General features: G+C 39.3%; 1 protein-coding gene across 2 annotated transcripts in view; it reads right to left on the minus strand.

The window, feature by feature from the left end:
* Positions 1 to 20753, minus strand: part of exoc5 (exocyst complex component 5) — a 37514-nt gene extending 16761 nt beyond the window's left edge. Inside the window, exons 1-5 of one of the 2 annotated variants that reach the window (XM_061895306.1) lie at positions 20562 to 20753; positions 20185 to 20279; positions 13930 to 14077; positions 7745 to 7939; positions 6508 to 6572 (exon numbers count right to left, since the gene is read on the minus strand). In XM_061895306.1, the coding sequence (XP_061751290.1) occupies positions 6508 to 6572; positions 7745 to 7939; positions 13930 to 14077; positions 20185 to 20279; positions 20562 to 20588 (530 nt within the window). In that variant the 5' untranslated portion in view covers positions 20589 to 20753. Of the gene's footprint in view, positions 1 to 6507; positions 6573 to 7744; positions 7940 to 13929; positions 14078 to 18232; positions 18382 to 20184; positions 20280 to 20561 lie in introns of those variants that run through there. The other variant, XM_061895307.1, reaches the window with a different exon arrangement.
* Positions 20754 to 20768: the final 15 nt, after the last annotated feature.

A 20768-nucleotide genomic window follows, 5' to 3' on the forward strand; every position in this document is an offset into this window, starting at 1 on the left:
CTTGCGAAGAGACAGGGAGTGAGACCAAGCGTCTTTTTGTGTCATTCTCACCATTTCCAAGTCTAATTTGGCTGTCAAAGTGTAGCAACTTGTGGGAAAACATCTTAAGCCTTCTTCTATCCAGGTGAGATGCATGATTTATGATCTACAATAAACTTCCAGGGTGCAAGAAAGCGAGGAAACAGCTGCTCACTCGATGATGCAAACATTACACACAAGCTTGTGATTACGGCGCCGCCATAATTAATTTTAATATTCCTGAGGGAACTCTCCTGAAGGAATCAAAAAAGCAGTATCTATCTGTACTATCTATAAATAGTTTGTCTGTGTTAGCGCTTATAATAAAAATATCACCAATACTTGGTTCATATTCAAGTATTGGTTAATTCTTGGTTAATATTTTTTTTATTGGGTTTTATGAGCAAAATGGATGACCTCCCAATAGCTTTGCTGTAAGATGACTTTTATCTACGTTTATTTGCAAGTTAGAATGCATTTGAAAAAGCCATCCCTCGTTATGTCTTTCATAATGATTGTGAACGATAGGCACAATTTAAAAAAAAAGTGCAGTTCCCCTTTAAGTTTTGTGACTGATCACAAAAATTGCATTAATAATCTATATACAGAGGTGTATGCTCCTGTACATTGACAGTGGATGGTTACTTATAAGGCGACCAGGTTGTTATATGGTCAGTGACCAAGTCAATGCAAAGGTCAGTGCAAAATTGAGAGAGGAGAAAAACTGGTGTGCTTTTTAGAAATTTACACTTCAAAATAAACTCTCATTAGACTTAAAAAAAAACTCTTACCAAGTTTTGAGCAAAAAAATAACGTGAATTCCAGTAAAAGTTTTTAAAGAGGAACTGCACTTTTTTTTCCTTTCATTCACAATCATTATGTAAGACATGAACACATAATGTATGTCCTTCTGTTCTTTATGCATTGTAATTTTTAATATACGGCAAGTTAAAAATGCCCTAATGGGATTCATCTATTGCGCCCATGAAGCCCTTTATAAAAACACATCCATAAACCGCCAACAAAAGTCCATTTACATGTAGTGAACTGCAAGTTAACCAAGTACTAGCAATATTGTTTTAAGCGTTAACGCTGAGGAAGTACTTTTAGTGGTGCCGTAAACACAGAGAGGTAACTAGCTCACGCAGCTATTGACATACTGAGCGGGTGAGCTGCTGCATCGGCTGAGTTGGTAATAGTTAATTTTAGATTATAAATCATGCCTGTATTGTAGAAGGTTGTGGCCATAAACCGAGAATTTGGTCAACTTGGACATTCAATTTGGACCAGAAGATGGCAGGAAAGACATGAAAAGAAGGTTGTTTGATTAATTCTTCATCTAAACAGGAATATAAACAACCCGTCAGTCGGCATCCCAGTCTGGACAGACATTGTACAGTGAGTGATTGAATCAATATAGTCGTAGTTTGTATTTCTTATTAAGCACTTAGCAATACTGCTACACCATGCTTAGTGTTTTACTATAGTTACAACTGGTTAGCGCATAGTTTCTAAAACTAGGATATTCAGGCTCAAAAATATATATAAGGTTGTAGGTCAACATATGTCACAAAGTAGTCATTGTTGGCTCTCATGAAGTCTGTCATGATTACTAGTTGTTGTTGACGTAATAGTGATTGTTACATGGTATTATCATCGGCCAGTTATGCAAAACATATTGCTGGGTATTGTGGCCAAACACCAAAATTTTTGTTTCATCTGACATCACATGGAGAAAGATAAGACCTTCTGGAGGAAAGTTCTGTGGTCAGATGAAACAAAAATTTAGCTGTTTGGCCGCCATACTCAGCAACATGTTTGGAGGAGAAAAGGGGAGACCTTTAATCCCAGGAACACCACACCTACTGTCAAGCATGGTGGTTGTAGTTTTATGCTCTGCGCATGTTTGGCTGCCAATGGAACTGGTGCAGAGAGTAAATGGGACAATGAAAAAGGAGGATTACCTCCAAATTCTTTAGGACAACCTAAAATCATCAGCCCGGGGGTTGGGTCTTGGGTGCAGTTGGGTGTTCAAACAGGACAATGAACCCAAACACACGTCTGAAGTGGTAAAGGAATGGCTAAATCAGGCTGGAATTAAGGTTTTAGAATGGCCTTCCCAAAGTCCTGACATAAACGTGTGGACAATGCTGAAGAAATAAGTCCATGTCAGAAAACCAACAAATTTAACTGAACTGCACCAATGTTGTCAAGAGGAGTGGTCAAAAATTCAACCAGAAGCTTGTGGATGGCTACCAAAAGCACCTTATTGCAGTTAAACTTGCCAAGGGACATGTAACCAAATATTAACATTGCTGTATGTATACTTTTGACGCAGCAGATTTGGTCACATTTTCAGTAAACCCATAATAAATTGATAAAAGAAGCAAACTTCCTGAATGTTTTTTGTGACCAACAAGTATGTTCTCCAATCACTCTATCACAAAAAAAAAAGAGATAAGAGTTGTGCAAATTATTGGAAACTCAAGACAGCCATGACATTATGTTCTTTACAAGTGTATGTGTACATATGTACAAACCCCCTTTTCCATATGAGTTGGGAAATTGTGTTAGATGTAAATATAAACGGAATACAATGATTTGCAAATCATTTTCAACCCATATTCAGTTGAATATGCTACAAAGACAACATATTTGATGTTCAAACAGAAAAACATTTTTTTTTTTTGCAAATAATCATTGACTTTAGAATTTGATGCCAGCAACACGTGACAAAGAGGTTGGGAAAGGTCGCAATAAATACTGATAAAGTTGAGGAATGCTCATCAAACACTTATTTGGAACATCCCACAGGTGTGCAGGCTAATTGGGAACAGGCAGGTCCCATGATTAGGTATAAAAACAGCTTCTCAAAAAATGCTCAGTCTTTCACAAGAAAGGATGGGGCGAGGTACACCCCTTTGTCCACAACTGCGTGAGCAAATAGTCAAACAGTTTAAGAATGTCTCTTAAAGTGCAATTGCAAGAAATTTAGGGATTTCAACATCTACGGTCCATAATATCATCAAAAGGTTCAGAGAATATGGAGAAATCACTCCACGTAAGCGGCATGGCCAGAAGCCAACATTGAATGGCCGTGACCTTCGATGCCTCAGATGGCACTGTATCGAAAACCTACATCAATCTCTAAAGGATATCACCACATGGGCTCAGGAACACTTCAGAAAACCACTGTCACTAAATACAGTTCGTCGTTACATCTGTAAGTGCAAGTTAAAGCTCTACTATGCAAAGCGAAAGCCATTTATCAACAACATCCAGAAACGCCACCGGCTTCTCTGGGCCCGAGATCATCTAAGATGGACTAATGCTAAGTGGAAAAGTGTTCTGTGGTCTGACGAGTCCACATTTCAAATTTTTTGGGGAAATATTCGACATCGTGTCATCCAAACCAAAGGGGAAGCGAACCATCCAGACTGTTATCGACGCAAAGTTCAAAAGCCAGCATCTGGGATGGTATGGGGGTGGATTAGTGTCCAAGGCATGGGTAACTTACACATCTGTAAAGGCACCATTAAAGCTGAAAGGTACATACAGGTTTTGGAACAACATATGCTGCCATCTAAGCGCTGTATTTTTCATGGACGCCCCTGCTTATTTCAGCAAGACAATGCCAAGATACATTCAGCACGTGTTACAACAGCGTGGCTTCATAAAAAAAAGAGTCCGGGTACTTTCCTGGCCCGCCTGCAGTCCAGACCTGTCTCACATCGAAAATGTGTGGGGCATTATGAAGCGTAAAATGAGGGTGGAGACCCCGGACTGTTGAACGACTGAAGCTCGACATGAAACAAGAATGGGAAAGAATTCCACTTTCAAAGCTTTAACAATTAGTTTCCTCAGTTCCCAAACGTTTATTGAGTGTTGTTAAAAGAAAAGGTGATGTAACACAGTGGTGAACATGCCCTTTTCCAACTACTATTGCACATGTTGCAGCCATGAAATTGTAAATTAATTATTATTTCCCAAAAAAATTAAAGTTTATGAGTTTGAACATCAAACATCTTGTCTTTGTAGTGCATTCAATTGAACATGGGTTGAAAAGGATTTGCAAATCGTTGTATTCCGTTTCTATTTACAGCTAACACAATTTCCCAACTCATATGGAAACAAGGTGTGTATATACATACACATATATTAATCAATCAATCAATCAATGTCTACTTATAAAGCCCTAAATCGTGAGTGTCTCAAAGGCCTGCACGAGCCACAACATCATCCTCGGCTCAGATTACACGAATATATATATACACATATAAACATGTATATAAACGCATATATATATGTGTATATATATATATATATATATATATATGTGTATATATATATATATATATATATATATATATACGGTGGGGCAAAAAAGTATTTAGTCAGCCACCGATTGTGCAAGTTCTCCCACTTAAAATGAAGACATAGGTCTGTATTTTTCTTCATTGGTACACTTCAACTGTGAGAGACAGAATGTAAAAAAAAAAACAGGACTTCACATTGTAGGAATTTAAAAAAATGTATTTGTAAATTATGGTGAAAATAAGTATTTGGTCACTTCAAACAAGGAAGATCTCTGGCTCTCACAGACCTGTAACTTCTTCTTTAAGAAGCTCTTCTGTCCTCCACTCGTTACCTGTATTAATGGAACATGTTTGAACTCATTATCTGTATGAAAGACACCTGTCCACAGCCTCAAACAGTCAGACTCCAAACTCCACTATGGCCAAGACCAAAGAGCTGTCGAAGGACACCAGGAAAAGAATTGTAGACCTGCACCAGACTGGGAAGAGTGAATCTACAATAGGCAAGCAGCTTGGTGTGAAAAAATCAACTGTAGGAGCAATTATCAGAAAATGGAAGACATACAAGACCACTGATAATCTCCGTTGATCTGGGGCTCCACGCAAGATCTCATCCCGTGGGGTCAAAATGATCATGAGAAAGGTGAGCAAAAATCCCAGAACAACACAGGGGGACCTGGTGAATGAATGACCTGCAGAGAGCTGGGACTAAAGTAACAAAAGTTACCACCAGTAACACACTACGCAGACAGGGAATAAATCCTGCAGTGCCAGATGTGTCCCTCTGCTTAAGCCAGTGCATATCCAGGCCCGTCTGAAGTTTGCCAGAGAGCACATGGATGATACAGCAGAGGATTTGGAGAATGTCATGTGGTCAGATGAAACCAAAATAGAACTTTTTGGTATAAACTCAACTCGTCGTGTTTGGGGAAGAGGAATACTGAGTTGCATCCCAAGAACACCATACCTACTGTGAAGCATGGGGGTGGAAACATCATGCTTTGGGGCTGTTTTTCTGCTAAGGGGACAGGACGACTAATCCGTGTTAAGGAAAAAATGAATGGAGCCATGTATCGTGAGTTTTTGAGCCAAAACCTCCTTCCATCAGTGAGAGCTTTGAAAATGAAATGTTGCTGGGTCTTCCAGCATGACAATGATTCCAAACACACCGCCCGGGCAACGAAGGAGTGGCTCCGTAAGAAGCATTTGAAAGTTCTGGAGTGGCCTAGCTAGTCTCCAGACCTCAACCCCATAAAAAAATCTGTGGAGGGAGTTGAAAGTCCGTGTTGCTCAGCGCCTGCCCCAAAACATCACTGCTCTCGAGAAGATCTACATAGAGGAATGGGCCAAAATACCAGCTACTGTGTGTGCAAACCTGGTAAAGACCTATAGTAATCGTTTGACCTCTGTTATTGCCAACAAAGGTTATATTACAAAGTATTGAGTTGAATTTTTGTTATTGACCAAATACTTATTTTCCACCATAATTTACAAATAAATTCTTTAAAATGCCTACAATGTGAATTCCTGGATTTTTTTTTTCACATTCTGTCTCTCAATGTTGAAGTGTACCTATGATGAAAATTACAGACCTCTGTCATCATTTTAAGTGGGAGAACTTGCACAATCGGTGGCTGACCTAATACTTATATATATATATAAATATATATATATAGGGTTGGCATATTTAACATCCAAAATACCGGAAATATGAGTTTGTGTGTGTGTGTGTGTGAACGCAAACACACACACACACACACACACACACAAACTCAATATTTCCGGTCAATACTGTGTTTGTTTTATTGTATTGTATGTTAAATATGCCAACCCAAACATTAACAACAGCTCTGTGTGATGTAGTCTAGTTCTACGCATCGCAAGCAAACTTATTTAATGAACACCTCAAATGGTGTCAGTCAAAACTGTGTATTAAAATTTTTGATAGTATGCTAAGATGCATATGTGCCTAATGAAGCGTACCGTGCACGTACACACACGACTCATTGCTTTGTCTTCAGAACGCCATTAATATAATAAATTACACCACTTAAATAGGTAAAAACCTTCAATCGGCTTAGACTGTGAGGAACAGTTTACATGCTTAATGCAGCACCTTCCTCTTGTTTGACAGTGCCCTTGTCTAAATCTGCCTCCAGGATGTCTGACTCACCTGTCGAATGGCAGCTCCTGGGCAATGAGATGCAGCTTTTGAATGATATCAGCAGCCTCTTTAATCTAAGGAAGGAAGCAGAAGAGAGAGGAAGTCAGCGCGGGGGAGAAACCAGAGGGAGAGAGAGCCCATCATGGCCATGAGAGGTGGACATTTCTGAGAGAAAGCAGTAAGGCCGCCGGCAGTGTGTCCACCTGGAGGATCATCATCTTAAAGTAGCCCTCCTCCGCCTCTCCATGTTGAACAGAGAGCTGATAACAGGCAGCACTCACCTGGGCATCGACACCAGCGATCCTGACTTAACAGCACATCCAGCTCTTTATTGCCATGCCTTTTCTCAATGGCCTGTAATCCTGCAGGATTCCAAATCGCTTTCAATAATCTGTCCGGCCAGGGATGGTTCTCAGCGGGAAAAAAAAAAAAAACGGAGGCCGCCGCAAAACCCCCCTCCTTCTCCCGCCCCGCCTGACATACACGCTGACTGTAAAAAGCTCCGGACCCGCGAAAGGCCCGCCGTCTGCAACTCCTCTGTTCCCGCAGATGCCTGCCTCAGCTAACATCATTACTCTGCTCCCGTGAGAAGGATCCAGCCTTTCTGCTCAGCGAAGGTTTTCTAAGTATCTGTCCCCCAGCTAAGATTAGCTAAATCCCATGTAAGTAATGTAGCCGTCTCCCTGCAGTCAGGGTTTAGCAGCACTTGTCTCCACGCTGGCGGGCCAGCCCTCCCTTTCAGGAGGATTAGCAAAGCCATTCCCCTCCAGCTACTCACTTGAAACTTTTTCTCTTCCCACCTTATTTGGAGGTATAATCAGGAAAAGGAATCTGGACAGATGTTTTTGCATCCCTTTTTAGAAAGCAAGCTTGTGACTCTGGGATTGAACCAATAACTCACTGATTTATGACAGTCTTACTAAAAGGAGTGAATGAGTGCATCTGTGCATCATGACTGCAACCAAATATTTGTTTTGATAAAATACCTACTGTAAATATAATTATGGTTGACTTGAAACCCCCGACATCCACGCTAGTCAATCAGCAAACTAGCACATGACAGTTTATTAATCCTAATTAGCGTTGGGATGCAATTTGGGGGGGATGAACTTGACAGTTTATTATGTGTTATTTACTTCATAATGCTCTTGGGTCTCACCTCAGGCAAGAATCACAGCAAAAATCCTCCTCAATGGTCTCACACACAATCATATTAACACACTGAGGGAGGGAACAACATACCCACCTTGTCTGGGTTATTGAAGACGTCGCTGCGTAGATCCCCATCTAAGAACTCGTTGAAGTAGGTCATTAAACGCTGCGCCTCTACAGCCCGCTGTCTTGGAGTGTTCACTCCTTCCAGTTGGTCACCAAGGTGACAAACTTTGGTTGCCACATAACTAATATGTTCATCCAGCTCCTGAAAATGCTGAAACGCCACCTGAGAAAAAAAGGTAAGCAAAACGGGTGATGTCATGTAATCGTTTAAAGGTGTACTAGTAGGGATGGGTATCAATAATGTGTTATATACCGACATAAACTGTAGTAAGCAGACATAAAAACTAAGTAGATATTTGTTACTGTCAGTGGCACATAAAAATGAGATAGAGTTACTGCCACCTAATCCTTGTCATCTGTCATGATGGTGTTACAATTAATGCTAGTTTTTCATCTGCACAGATAACTAGGGGTGGGTGCCGAAATTGATACTTCTATACCGAGTAAAATCAAACATTGCCATATTTCATTACCTTTGTTGCACTCGATGACACATCCAGTTGCAGACTCTGCACCAGTTCAAGCACTTGGCCAGGAAACAAGCGGTCAAGCACTTAGAGTGGACTCAAACAGATTTCTACTAGGTAACGTTGCAATTTTCCACGCCAACAAAGCAAGTATAAGGTGCTCTAAGGCAGTGGTTCTCAACCTTTTTTAAGTGATGTACCCCCTGTGAACATTTTTTTAATTCAAGTACCCCCTAATCAGAGCAAAGCATTTTTGGTTGAAAAAAAAGAGATAAAGAGGTCAAATACAGCACTAAGTCATCAGATTCTGAATTATTAAATTGTATAACAGTGCAAAATATTGCTAATTTGTAATGGTCTTTCTTGAACTATATGGAAAAAAGATATAAAAATAACTAAAAACTTGTTGAAAAATAAATAAGTGATTCAATTATGAATAAAGATTGTTTACACATAGAAGTAATCATCAACTTAAAGTGCCCTCTTTGGGGATTGTAATAGAGATCCATCTGGATTTATCAACTTCATTCTAAACATTTCTTCACAAAAAAAGAAATCTTTAACATCAATATTTATGGAACATGTCCACAAATAATCTAGCTGTCAACACTGAATATTGCATTGTTGCATTTCTTTTCACAGTTTATGAACTTACATTCATATTTTGTTGAAGTATTATTCAATAAATATATTCATAAAGGATTTTTGAATTGTTGCTATTTTTAGAACATTTAAAAAAATCTCACGTACACCTTGGCATACCTTCAAGTACCCCAAGGGGTACACGTACCCCCATTTGAGAACCACTGCTCTAAGGTACAGTAAGAATACAATCTGTAAAATGTGCAAACTCAATACTAATTTACATTTAATTTGCCATAAACACGCTACCAATTAGCCTTAGCAATTTTACAAAGCGTTTTCAACACCTCCAAATTTGGGAATACAACCAAGACTAAGATGCATGGATCTTCTAAGCTGTGCTTTTGGGCCAGAATGACGATGCCCTCTTTTTGTAACAATTTGGTCGCAGTTAGGACGCAACCGGACACATTTGCCAGTCGCCACTACTGCTGCATGCTACCGCTTGTTCCCTGACGTCACTCACTCAACAATACACACTGCCATTCTTAAAGGAGCAAGCACTCTCTTAACACTGCTGTAGTTTTGCCGTCTTTCTGTTTTCCTGTGGATTCTCTGCACGGAGTGAGAAGAGAAACTGTGATATCTTGATATATAAACTCAATAACAGAAACTTGTCTTAAGTTTTCTTGGTTTTAATGCAGACGGTGCGGCAACATCCTGACACTTCCAATGTGTGGGTTTAACGAGTAACTTGCCAAACTACTCTTTGCAGTGTTCAATATTTTATTACCTTGGCCACGCTCATCCTACCTGGCTACCAAATACTCTCTCCACTGATAAATAGCACCCTGGGTAAGTTGGAAATTGCTTACTGTATTTATCCCCAGGCTTAAATAAGTCATAAAAAGTATCAATAATTATCAATATAGATTATTGAAAAAACTTATATTGTGATATAGTTTTCTGCCAAATCTCCCAGCCCTAGCTAATATGCTAACACACTTACAAATTTCTATGTTAGTATTATTAACTTAAAACAGCATTCTTTATGTATTGTTTCAGTTTCACAAATTCCGCAATAAACTCACCAAAACGTCACTGTGGAGTTATTGACTCTGTTAGCTGATTGGAGAGCGAGCTTAAGCAGCTTGTGGGTTCATTACGATTACTTCAGGTTTGTTTGATCATCCATTTTACTGCCGTGCAACATATACCGTTGGTATGTAAATAAACATTTATATTTGCGACTCAATAGTCTGGTGCGGCTAATATATAGAACTATATTTTCTCTAAAATTTTGTGGTTGTGGCTAATAAATCAGTGCGCTCTATAGTCTGAAAAATACAATATATGATACAGTACAGTAAGAAAACAAGATAATAGATAGATAACAGGGCAGCATAGCTCATTGTTAAAAACAAAAATATTACAATTACAATTAAGACTGGAGAAACTGATTTGCAAATAATAGTATTCCGTTTATATTTACATCTAACACAATTTCCCAACTCATATGGAAACGGGGTTTGTGTATGCCCCCATTATTTCTTATTAACTTTTTTCTTTTTAAATTTGATCTTAATTCTGTACACTGTTGCTGGAATTTTAATTTTCCTGCGGGAACTCTCCTGAAAGAATCAATCAAGTAATATCTATCTTTCTATCCATCTATCTTGTATTGATTCAAATGTGTGAAAAGTACCCATCCTTTCAGATGACGATAAGGATCTACCGAAAAGGCTCAGGCAAAAACGCTCGAAAGTTAGGTTCTACCTTTGTAACTGGGGCAGTAATGTATTGGAAATATATTGCATTATATTATATTTTATCAATATTATAATTACACAAAGTACTTAATGTTTGTCTAAAGTTTTCACAATATATGGAGCCTTTGTCTCTCTGTTTCCCCCCTAACTGCATTAATTGTTGTGACACCTGAGCAGCAACCTTGTTGTCGGTCGTTGTTATTAAAACAATTAATCACACAACGCAGAGGAAAATAACACTAGCTACAATTGGTGCCGTGAACCGGATGAGAGAGAGGTTAAGGGGGGTGAATGTAATGGGGGTCAGCCAGTGTGAAGTTGTCACTCCCTGACAACTTCAATAATAGTGCTGGCTGCTGGGCTTCCAGCTCTGGCTGTTAGCTCAGTGGTCACCACACTCGCCTCTCATACGAACGACCAGAGTTTGTATTTGTGTAAGGAATGTGGTAAAAAGGCACAGGGCCAAACTACCTAGGTTACGCTTAACCTCAAAAAGATGCAGACTCAGCCACCTACAACAGTTGAAGGTGATATTCTGCAAATAACTTTTGTCTAAATTACTACATTTATTCTCAATTAATACATGACTCTTGCAAGGTGGTCAACAATTAAACACCGTTGTAAGGGTATTTTGACATTGCCACAATTGTGCATCAATTATCAATTTCTGATTGAATTGGGCCCTAATGTCCCATGTGCCTAAGTGGAAAAAGTTGCGCAGATTCTGGGCGCGTAGCCTATTTGTCTTGGCGAGCCTTCATCCAAAATGTGGGCTCCGGATAGTGCAACGTTGAAATGTGGGCATTCCCTTTCGAATTTGGCTTTCCGCGTATTCTCCCATTGACTTAAGTACTTTTGATTCCAACGTGCTTCTGAGGCTGAAATAAGTCCAGCACTTGGGGAATTTTAAACGTTATTTTGCACTCAAAGTGTCGATGCATTGTACACTACATGTAATAAAATGATCAAAGAAACTTCCAGAAAACTATCACATTTAAAAAGGGTGTCATGCCAAAGTTTGCCTCATTAATAAATCAATTATTAGAGCCCGCCTTCATTCCAACTCACAGACTTGCGTGGGATGGGCGTGTCCAGAATCTAGATGAGAAAATACGAATAAGGGAAAAGTGCGAAACTTCAAGTCCGTAGAAAAAAGTGAAAAAAGAGCACATTATACGGAATGTTTGCACTCAAAGTGCTGTAAAACCTTGTTGCTGCTGAATTTAATAATTATGAAAGTTTGTTTTACATTTTCATTTATATTGGTAAATATATTACTGTATTTAAAATGTTATGTATGTTGTTAAAGTATTCAAATAAATACTCTGTTTAATTTGTATGTCACTAAATTCTGTAAAAAATAAAAAACGGGGCAACATTTTCTCCTTTTTTAAAGTACAGTATTTTCCGCACTATAAGGCGCACTTAAAAACCTCAAATTTTTTCAGTGCGCCTTATAATCCGGTGCGCCTTATATATGGACCAATATTGAGCCACAACAGGTCTTGCAACTAAGGTAAGCAGCCACCGACTTCATTTTCCCCTGTAGAAGAAGTGCGCTTCTTCTTCTACGATAAGCAGCCGCCGACTTCATTTTCCCCCGTAGAAGAAGAAGCGCGCGGTGCATGCTGGGATATATGACTGCGGGAGGCGTGCCGTTTCTGTGTGTTTATGTAAAGACCCCAAAATGGCTCCTATTAAGAGAAACGCTTACGACGCAGAGTTTAAACTCAAGGCGATCAGTCACACAGTAGAACACAGGAATAGAGCAGCAGTGAGAGAATTTAACATTAACAGCAGCGACACTGACTCGTTTAATGACGACTTCGACGAGACGGAGCCAGGCAAGTTGGATGTCGTATTCACCGAACTGTTTAATCCGGACACTGAAGAAGAAGAATTCGAGGGATTCGTGGATGAGGAATAACTTAATAAAGTGAGCTTTACATGTTTATTTTGTGTGTTGTGTTGTGTGACATTATCGTTTGAGCAACGTTGAGTTATTGATATATTATTGCTTTGCACTATTTCGAGTGTTAAGATATTGTGATGGGACTAACGTTTGATTTTTTGTAACAGTATCAGACTGTTTTTTACGTGTTTATTGAATCGGGGAAAATAATAAAACAGCTGTTTATTCGTTTTAGGAGTGAACGGAGTTGTCAGAACGCTGGTTTGTAATCTCTCAATAAAGTTTGACTGACCTATCTGACTGCTTTGTTGACATTCCCTTTGGCGTAGCTCCATCTAAAACAGTGGTCCCCAACCACCGGGCTCGATGGGTACCGGGCCGCAGAATATTTTTTTATTATTTTTTATTTTAATTTATATATGTATATTTTTTTTTTATTAAATCAGCATAAAAAACACAATATACACTTACAATTAGTACACCAACCTTAAAAACCTCCCTTTTTCATGACAAAAAAACAAAACAAAACAAGAAAAGAATCCCACCCCCCCTTCCCGCAGGACAAATTATCAAGCAATGACCAGTCCGCAGCTACAAAAAGGTTGGGGACCACTGATCTAAAGGATGCATAACGTAACCCCAGCCTCTACAATAGCGTCTATTCTATGCGCCTTATAATGAGGTGCGCCTTAAATATGAACAAAGTTTTAAAATAGGCCATTCATTGAAGGTGCGCCTTATCATCTGGTGCGCCTTTTAGTGCAGAAAATACGGTCACTGTTAAGCATAGGCAATGCTCCAAAAGTGCTGAATTTACAATGATATCAGAGATTATTTAAACCTGAGATTTTCAAACGGTGGTACATGTACAACTAGGGTTATGCGGGTGCTATCTAGTGGTACGGCAACAAATCACGTAAAAAGTTAAGTTAAAAATTTAAGTTGTGTTTTATTTTTCTATATTCAAACTATTTGTGATGTGAAAGTGGCCAAAAAAATAAGTATACATCAATCGTCAACCAATCAAAGTTTACTTATATAGACCTTAATCACAAATGTCTCAAAGGGCTGCACAAGCCACAACAACATCCTCAGCTCAGATCCCACATCAGGGCAAGAAAAAACTCAACCCAATGGGAATAACAAGAAACCTTGGAAAAGACCGCAGATGTGGGGACCCCCGCCCTCTGGGTGACGGGTGCTATGGATGCCAAGTGGATACGGTTATGGTACATGTCAAATAAAACCTCTGTGTAGTTTTTTAAAGAATACTTAAGACTACTTAATTGCTGCTGTGTTTTATTGTGGGTCATTATAGTGGAGAGTCAAGTTTTTGCTGAGGTGGGAATTGGTGAAAAAAGTTAGAAAACCACTTTTATCAACAATACCAAAAAGATATGTCCAAGTGAGCCACACAACACACCTGGTTGCTCCTCTGCAAGTCCTGCACTTTGTGGGCAAATTCCTTAGCCTCCCGGTGACACTGATGTTCCAGTTTTTCAACTCGCCGCTGAATTTTCTCATCCAGTTGCTTCAGTTCCTCAATGTGGTTCTCAAACTCCTCCAACAATCTGCAATGCGGTAGAAAAGTGTTGTTTAGACGCAGACATTCCGGCGGGAATGAGCCACAGTTTAAAATCATGCAGTTTGCTTGGAAACGTAATAAAGTCCCACACTGTTAAACTTGTCCCACTGACCTCACAGTTATTATACACAGTTGTTATTAGTCGCAGAATAATGTTACATACTTAATTATAGGGTACCCCATCCCTAAGAAGCTCAAAAAGCTTCTTCGGCTGCATTTTTTGCGCCATCAAGGCTGCAGAGCAAATGTTATAAGTCAGCAGCGTATTTCACGAAGCAGGAAACATCCCAAAATGATGAGTGTATAATCTTCTGACTAATTCCCAAAGCAATGGCTGCAGCTTAAAGACATTTCCCAGCTTTTCCCAGTAGACACTCATTCCCCGGGTTGGTGACTCAAATGTGGTGGGCTCTGAAGATACGTTGCCTCTGACTCCTCACTACGAGCTTCCAACGACGTGGTGGCAACAGTTTAATGGAGGAAGTAGATAAGGCAAGAGGGATAAACCCACATATAAATTAAGTGTTGTGGCATGTGAGCTAATGGAAAAAAACTTACCAAGTGTAAACAACACATTTCCATAGCGTAAAGGGGTGCAATATTTTCAGCAATTTAAATATATTAGGCCTGCGAATCTTTGAGTGTCCCATGTTTCGATTCAATATCGATTCTTGGGGACACGATTCAATAATATATCGATTTTTTCGATTAAACGCGATTCTTGATTCAAAAACGATATTTTTCCAATTCAAAACGATTCTGTATTCATTCAATACATAGGATTTCAGCAGGATCTACCCCAGTCTGCTGACATGCTAGCAGAGTAGTAGATTTTTGTAAAAAAAGCTTTTATAATTATAAAGGACAATGTTTTATCAACTGATTGCAATAATGTAAATTTGTTTGAACTATCAAATGAACCAAAAATATGACTTATTTTATCTTTGTGAAAACATTGGACACAGAGTGTTGTCAATCTTATTAGATGCGATGCAAGTGTAAGCCACTGTGACACTATTGTTTTTTTGTTTTGTTTTTATAAATGTTTAATGATAATGTCAATGAGGGATTTTTAATCACTGCTATGCTGAAATTATTGATACTGTTGTTGAAAATATTCATTTTTGTTTCACTACTTTTGGTTTGTTCTGTATCGTATTTGTATCTCCTCTCAATTGCTCTGTTTATTGCAGTTCTGAGTGTTGCTGGGTCAGGTTTGGTTTTGGAATCGGATTGCATTGTTATGGTATTGCTGTGTCGTGGTTTGTTGGATTCATTAAAAAAATAAAATAAAAAATAAATAAAAAAATCATCGATTTAAAAAAAAAAAGAGAATCGATTCTGAATCGCACAACGTATTCAATTCGATTCGTATTCGAATAATTTTTTTCCCCACACCCCTAATATGTATTGTATATAAAGACGTAATTCATTTCACTAAATTAACTACAGATTTCGCTTTGGAATCTTCCTTTTTTTCTCTGGGCACATTTTCTAACTTGTCTCTAAAATAAAAACTGTAATAAAAAAGTATTAAATCAGCAGTTTACTGTGCCTGAAACAACTTTTAAATGTTCGTCATGCTCAGAAGTCTCCTACTTTCATCACCATTACAGCTACTTTGACAAAAAGAAAGAAGAGATTAACTATTTGTTACATTTGTATGAATGTCAACAAATAACTTGTGTTTTACGTATAGTTCTTCACTCAAACAGTGCGGTTGAGGTAACTTGTCATAAAATACTTTTTTTATTAAACTCTTACATTCTGAAATAAGGCTAAACTTGAATGACTTCCAATGGATACGATTTAAGCAACGTTTGTTTGCTGTCAAACAGATTGTCTTTGATACTGTGATGAACGGCGAGCAAAACTAAATTCAAAATGTTTTACTACTCGCACTACTGGGTTAAAGGGGAACTTTTTGGGGATTTTGCCTATTACATCCCCATGTAAGACAAGAACAGAAATATCTTTCTTTTTTTCTGCATAGTAATCTGTAGTATACGGCAAGTTTGAGGTGGCTAACAATGAAGCTAATGAGAGTAATCTGTTACGCCCATAAAGCCCTCTAAAAAACATTCAAAAACCACCAACGATATTCCATTTACATGTTGTGACATAAATATTAACCAAATATTAGCAATATTGTTATTATAAGCAATAACGACGAGGAACTACTAATAGCAGTGCCATGACTACAAATAAGTAACTATCTTATGCAGGTATTGGCATACTGAGCTGGTGAGCTGCTGCATCGCCACTGAGTTGGTGAAAATTAATTCTAGATTTTAAATCATGCCTCTCACTTGTATAGAAAGATTGTGGCCATGAATTGAGAAGTTGGTTAAGTTTGCGCTCACCTTTTAAAAACAATGTAATTCATTACCTGCGTGAGGATGATGATTAATTCTTCATCTAAACGAAACGATATGAACATCCCTTCAGTCAGCATGCCACTGAGAGCTGACATTGTACAGTAAGTGATTGTTTTATTATGTTTGTAGTTTGTATTTCTTGTCCAGCACTGACTGCAATAGTGCTTTTTTGGATCTTCCCATTATTCAACCTCTAATATTTGCAGCTCATACACAGTAAATTTGAGCTTAAAATTAAGGTTCTGGATCATCATTCGTCCCAAAGTAGTCTTTGTAGTCTCTTGTGAAGTCTACCAAGATTAGCAGTGTTGTTGATGTTGAAAGAAATATTGCACGATGCAATGCATATTTGTAAGTAATGCATCACCGTATGTTTAAAATGAACAAAAAAAGGAAAAATAACTTGTTTTTATTAGGGCTGGGAATCTTTGGGCACCACACGATTCAGTTTAATTCAGTTCTTGGGGGTAACGATTCGATTCCCACGCTTCTATTTTGCTAAAGTAAATCTGTACAGCAGATAGGGGGATCTAGTTTCAACAATTTGATTACCGGAGTGGCTGAACAGGACAAATTTGAGAGGGAACAAAAAAGATTTTGTTTTTTTCTTTTTAATTGTTACAAATAAGAATCGCAATTCTATCCATCCATCAAATTTCTTCCGCCTGTCCCTTTCGAGGTCGTGGGGGGTGATGGAGCCTATCTCAGCTGCATTCGGGAGGAAGGCGGGATACACCCTGGACAAGTCGCCACCTCATCGCAGGGCCAACACAGATAGACAGATAACATTCACACTCACATTCATGCACTAGGGACCCTTTAGTGTTGCCAATCCACCTGCATGTCTTTGGAGGTGGGAGGAAGCCGGAATACCTGGAGAGAACTCACGCAGTCACGGAGAGAACATGCAAACTCCACACAGAAAGACCCAGAGCCCAGGATCCAACCCAGGACCTTCGTATTGTGAGGTACACGTGTTAACCCCTGCTTCAACGTGCTGCCGAAAATCGCAATTCATTTTAATTTTTTTTTTTGGATATCTCTACTAATGTACCTGTTTCTAACTTACAGCATGGACGGAATAGAGCTAATACCATTATCTCTGTTAGCAGAATTTTGCTATCGATTTTTTTTTTACCAGTTAAAATGGATTGAACAAAGAAAAATATATGTGTGCTTGTCTCACATAAAACGTGTGAATGATTGGCAACATTCCAAAAGTGCAGTTTGCCTTTAAAGGCCTACTGAAACCCACTACTACCGACCACGCAGTCTGAGAGTTTATATATCAATGATGAAATATTAACATTGCAAGACATGCCAATACGGCCTTTTTAGTTTACTAAATTGCAATTTTAAATTTTGCGTGAAGTATCCTGTTGAAAACGTTGCGGTATGATGACGCGTATGATGACGCGTGCGTGTGATGTCGCGGATTGTACAGGACATTTTATCCCAGCCCGATCCCAGGTATAAGTTGTCTGCTTTAATCGCATTATTACACACTATTCTGGACATCTGTGTTGCTGAATCTTTTGCAATTTTTTCAATTAATAATGGAGACGTCAAAGAAGAAAGATGTAGGTGGGAAGCGGTGTATTGCGGCTGCCTTTAGCAACACAAACACAGCCGGTGTTTCCTTGCTTACATTCCCGAAGGTGAAGCTTTACTATGGAACAGAGCGGTCAAGCGAACATGGTTCTCTACCACATGTCAACTGGCAGATTTCGGTGAGAAAATTGTGGTATTAAGTCGGCTCTTACCGTAGACATGAGCGGCGCTTGCGACGTTCCTCGTGCACCTGTCAAAGGGGCAGCTGCGGACTCTCTTGCATCCTCCTCCGACCGGCCGCCCCCGAACGTTTGATGCTTCCACCGTGGAGAAGGGGGAAAAAAAGCTCACCCCAGTCCGACCGGCTGCCTTTGCGTCGCCTCGTCAAGAAACATGGCTTCCCTCAGAGATACTGGCGGTCACCACACCCGCGGCCACACCCCTCCGACTTTCAGGTACGACTATATAATCTCACTAAAACACTAGTAACACAATAAGTAGATAAGGGATTTTCCAGAATTATCCTAGTAAATGTGTCTAATAACATCTGAATCGCTCCCACTGCCCTGTCTTTTTTTCTTTTTTGTAGTCCTTCACTCTCACTATTCTCATCCACGAATCTTTCATCTTCGCTCAAACTAATGGGGAAATCATCCCTTTTTTGGTCCGAATCGCTCTAGCTGCTGGTGGCCATGATTGTAAACAATGTGAGGATGTGAGGAGATCCACAACCCGTGACGTCACTCGCACATTGTCTGCTACTTCCGGTACAGGCAAGGCTTTTTTATTAGCGACCAAAAATTGCGAACTTTATCGTCAATGTTCTCTACTAAATCTTTTCAGCAAAAATATGGCAATATCGCCAAATTATCAAGTATGACACAGAATAAAGTACTATCTATATATCTATATATCTAGAATGGACCTGCTATCCCCGTTTAAATAAGAAAAATCTCATTTTAGTAGGGCTTCAAAGGCCTACTTCTATGTGTCATACTTGATCATTTCACGATATTGCCATATTTTTGCTGAAAGGATTTAGTAGAGAACATCCACGTTAAAGTTTGCAACTTTCGGTGTTAAGAGAAATGCCCTGCCTCTACCGGAAGACGCAGACGATGACGTCACACGTGTGATGGCTCCTCACATATTCACATTGTTTTTAATGGGAGCCTCCAACAAAAAGTGCTATTCGGACCGAGAAAACGACAATTTCACCATTAATTTGAGCGAGGATGAAAGATTTGTATTTGAGGATATTGATAGCGACGGACTAGAAAAAAAAATTATGAAAAAAAATAAGTTAACAAAAAAAAAACGCGATTGCATTGGGACGGATTCCGATGTTTTTAGAGACATTTACTAAGTTAATTCTGGGAAATCCTTTATCTTTCTATTGTGTTGCTAGTGTTTTAGTGAGTTTAACAGTACCTGATAGTCGGAAGGGTGTCTCCACTGGTGTCTTGACGCGCAGTGTCTCAGGGGAGTCGACGGCAGCTATGGACGTCACAAGCTCAGCTTATCTCTGGTAAGAACTGACTTTTTAACCACAATTTTCTCACCCAAACCTGCTGGTTGACATTTGGTAGGGATCCATGTTGGCTTGACCGCGCTCTGATCCATAGGAAAGTTTCACCTCCAGGAATTTTAAAAAAGGAATCACTGTGTGTTTGTGTGGCTAAAGGCTAAAGCTTCCCAACTCCATCTTTCTACTGTGACTTCTCCAATATTAATTGAACAAATTACAAAAGATTCAGCAACACAGATGTCCAAAATACTGTGTAATTATGCCGTTAAAGCGGACGACTTTTAGCTGTGTGTGTGTGCAGCGCTCGTATTTCATAGCACCCCGTGACGTCACGCATACACGTCATCATTACGCGACGTTTTCAAGAAGAAACTCCCGGGAAATTTAAAATTGCAATTTAGTAAACTAAACCGGCCGTATTGGCATGTGTTGCAATGTTAATATTTCATCATTGATATATAAACTATCAGACTGTGTGGTGGGTAGTAGTGGGTTTCAGTAGGCCTTTAAGAAGACCACTGGAACTGTGCACACGAATATATAAATGTGCATATTTTACGGATTAAGTATGAAGTAGGAGGTTTATAGGCAGTCTTTTAGTGTTTGTTGTTTCTTTTAGAAATAACGTAACAGTACCGTTTGGGGTCAAATGCCTCAGCTCCTCCTTTGGAGCCTCCTCCAGGGGTCCTCCATGCCAATCTTTCAATGTACTCATCTGCATCAAAGGGCTCCTGAGATACACAAATGGAAAAAAAATAGCGTCGATCATCTCAGAGCAACCAGAACACCATTTATAATCATCCCGGCGATGTTAAACTACTTCGGCGAACATTGCTTTGAAACATTCATATGATCTACTAAACACACTAACCCAGCGTAGTGGTTCGTTTTGTAAATACTGTACAAATATATACAGATAAAAGCATGCATGTTTATAAAAAGCTAGGATGTGTAGCCACTTAGCCACTGAGAGCTAACACAACTCAGACTCAGGACAGCAGCAATCATTTTACCTCGAACAATTGTGCAGTCGTTGCCATGTTGCACTGTGACGGAATACAAGTTGGATGGAGGAGAGTAAGGTCGGCCCAGCCGCCGACCTTCACATGGATTTGCTTGAATTGTGTCCTTTGTTGACAGCTCGCTGGTTAGCAGTCCAGCAGCTTCCTGTATGGTAGAGAAGGGTGGAGACGGTGGCCAATCCTCGCCACTGCGCATGC

This window comes from Nerophis ophidion, linkage group LG03, assembly GCF_033978795.1.
Source record: "Nerophis ophidion isolate RoL-2023_Sa linkage group LG03, RoL_Noph_v1.0, whole genome shotgun sequence".
NCBI classification, from domain to species: Eukaryota; Metazoa; Chordata; class Actinopteri; order Syngnathiformes; family Syngnathidae; genus Nerophis; species Nerophis ophidion.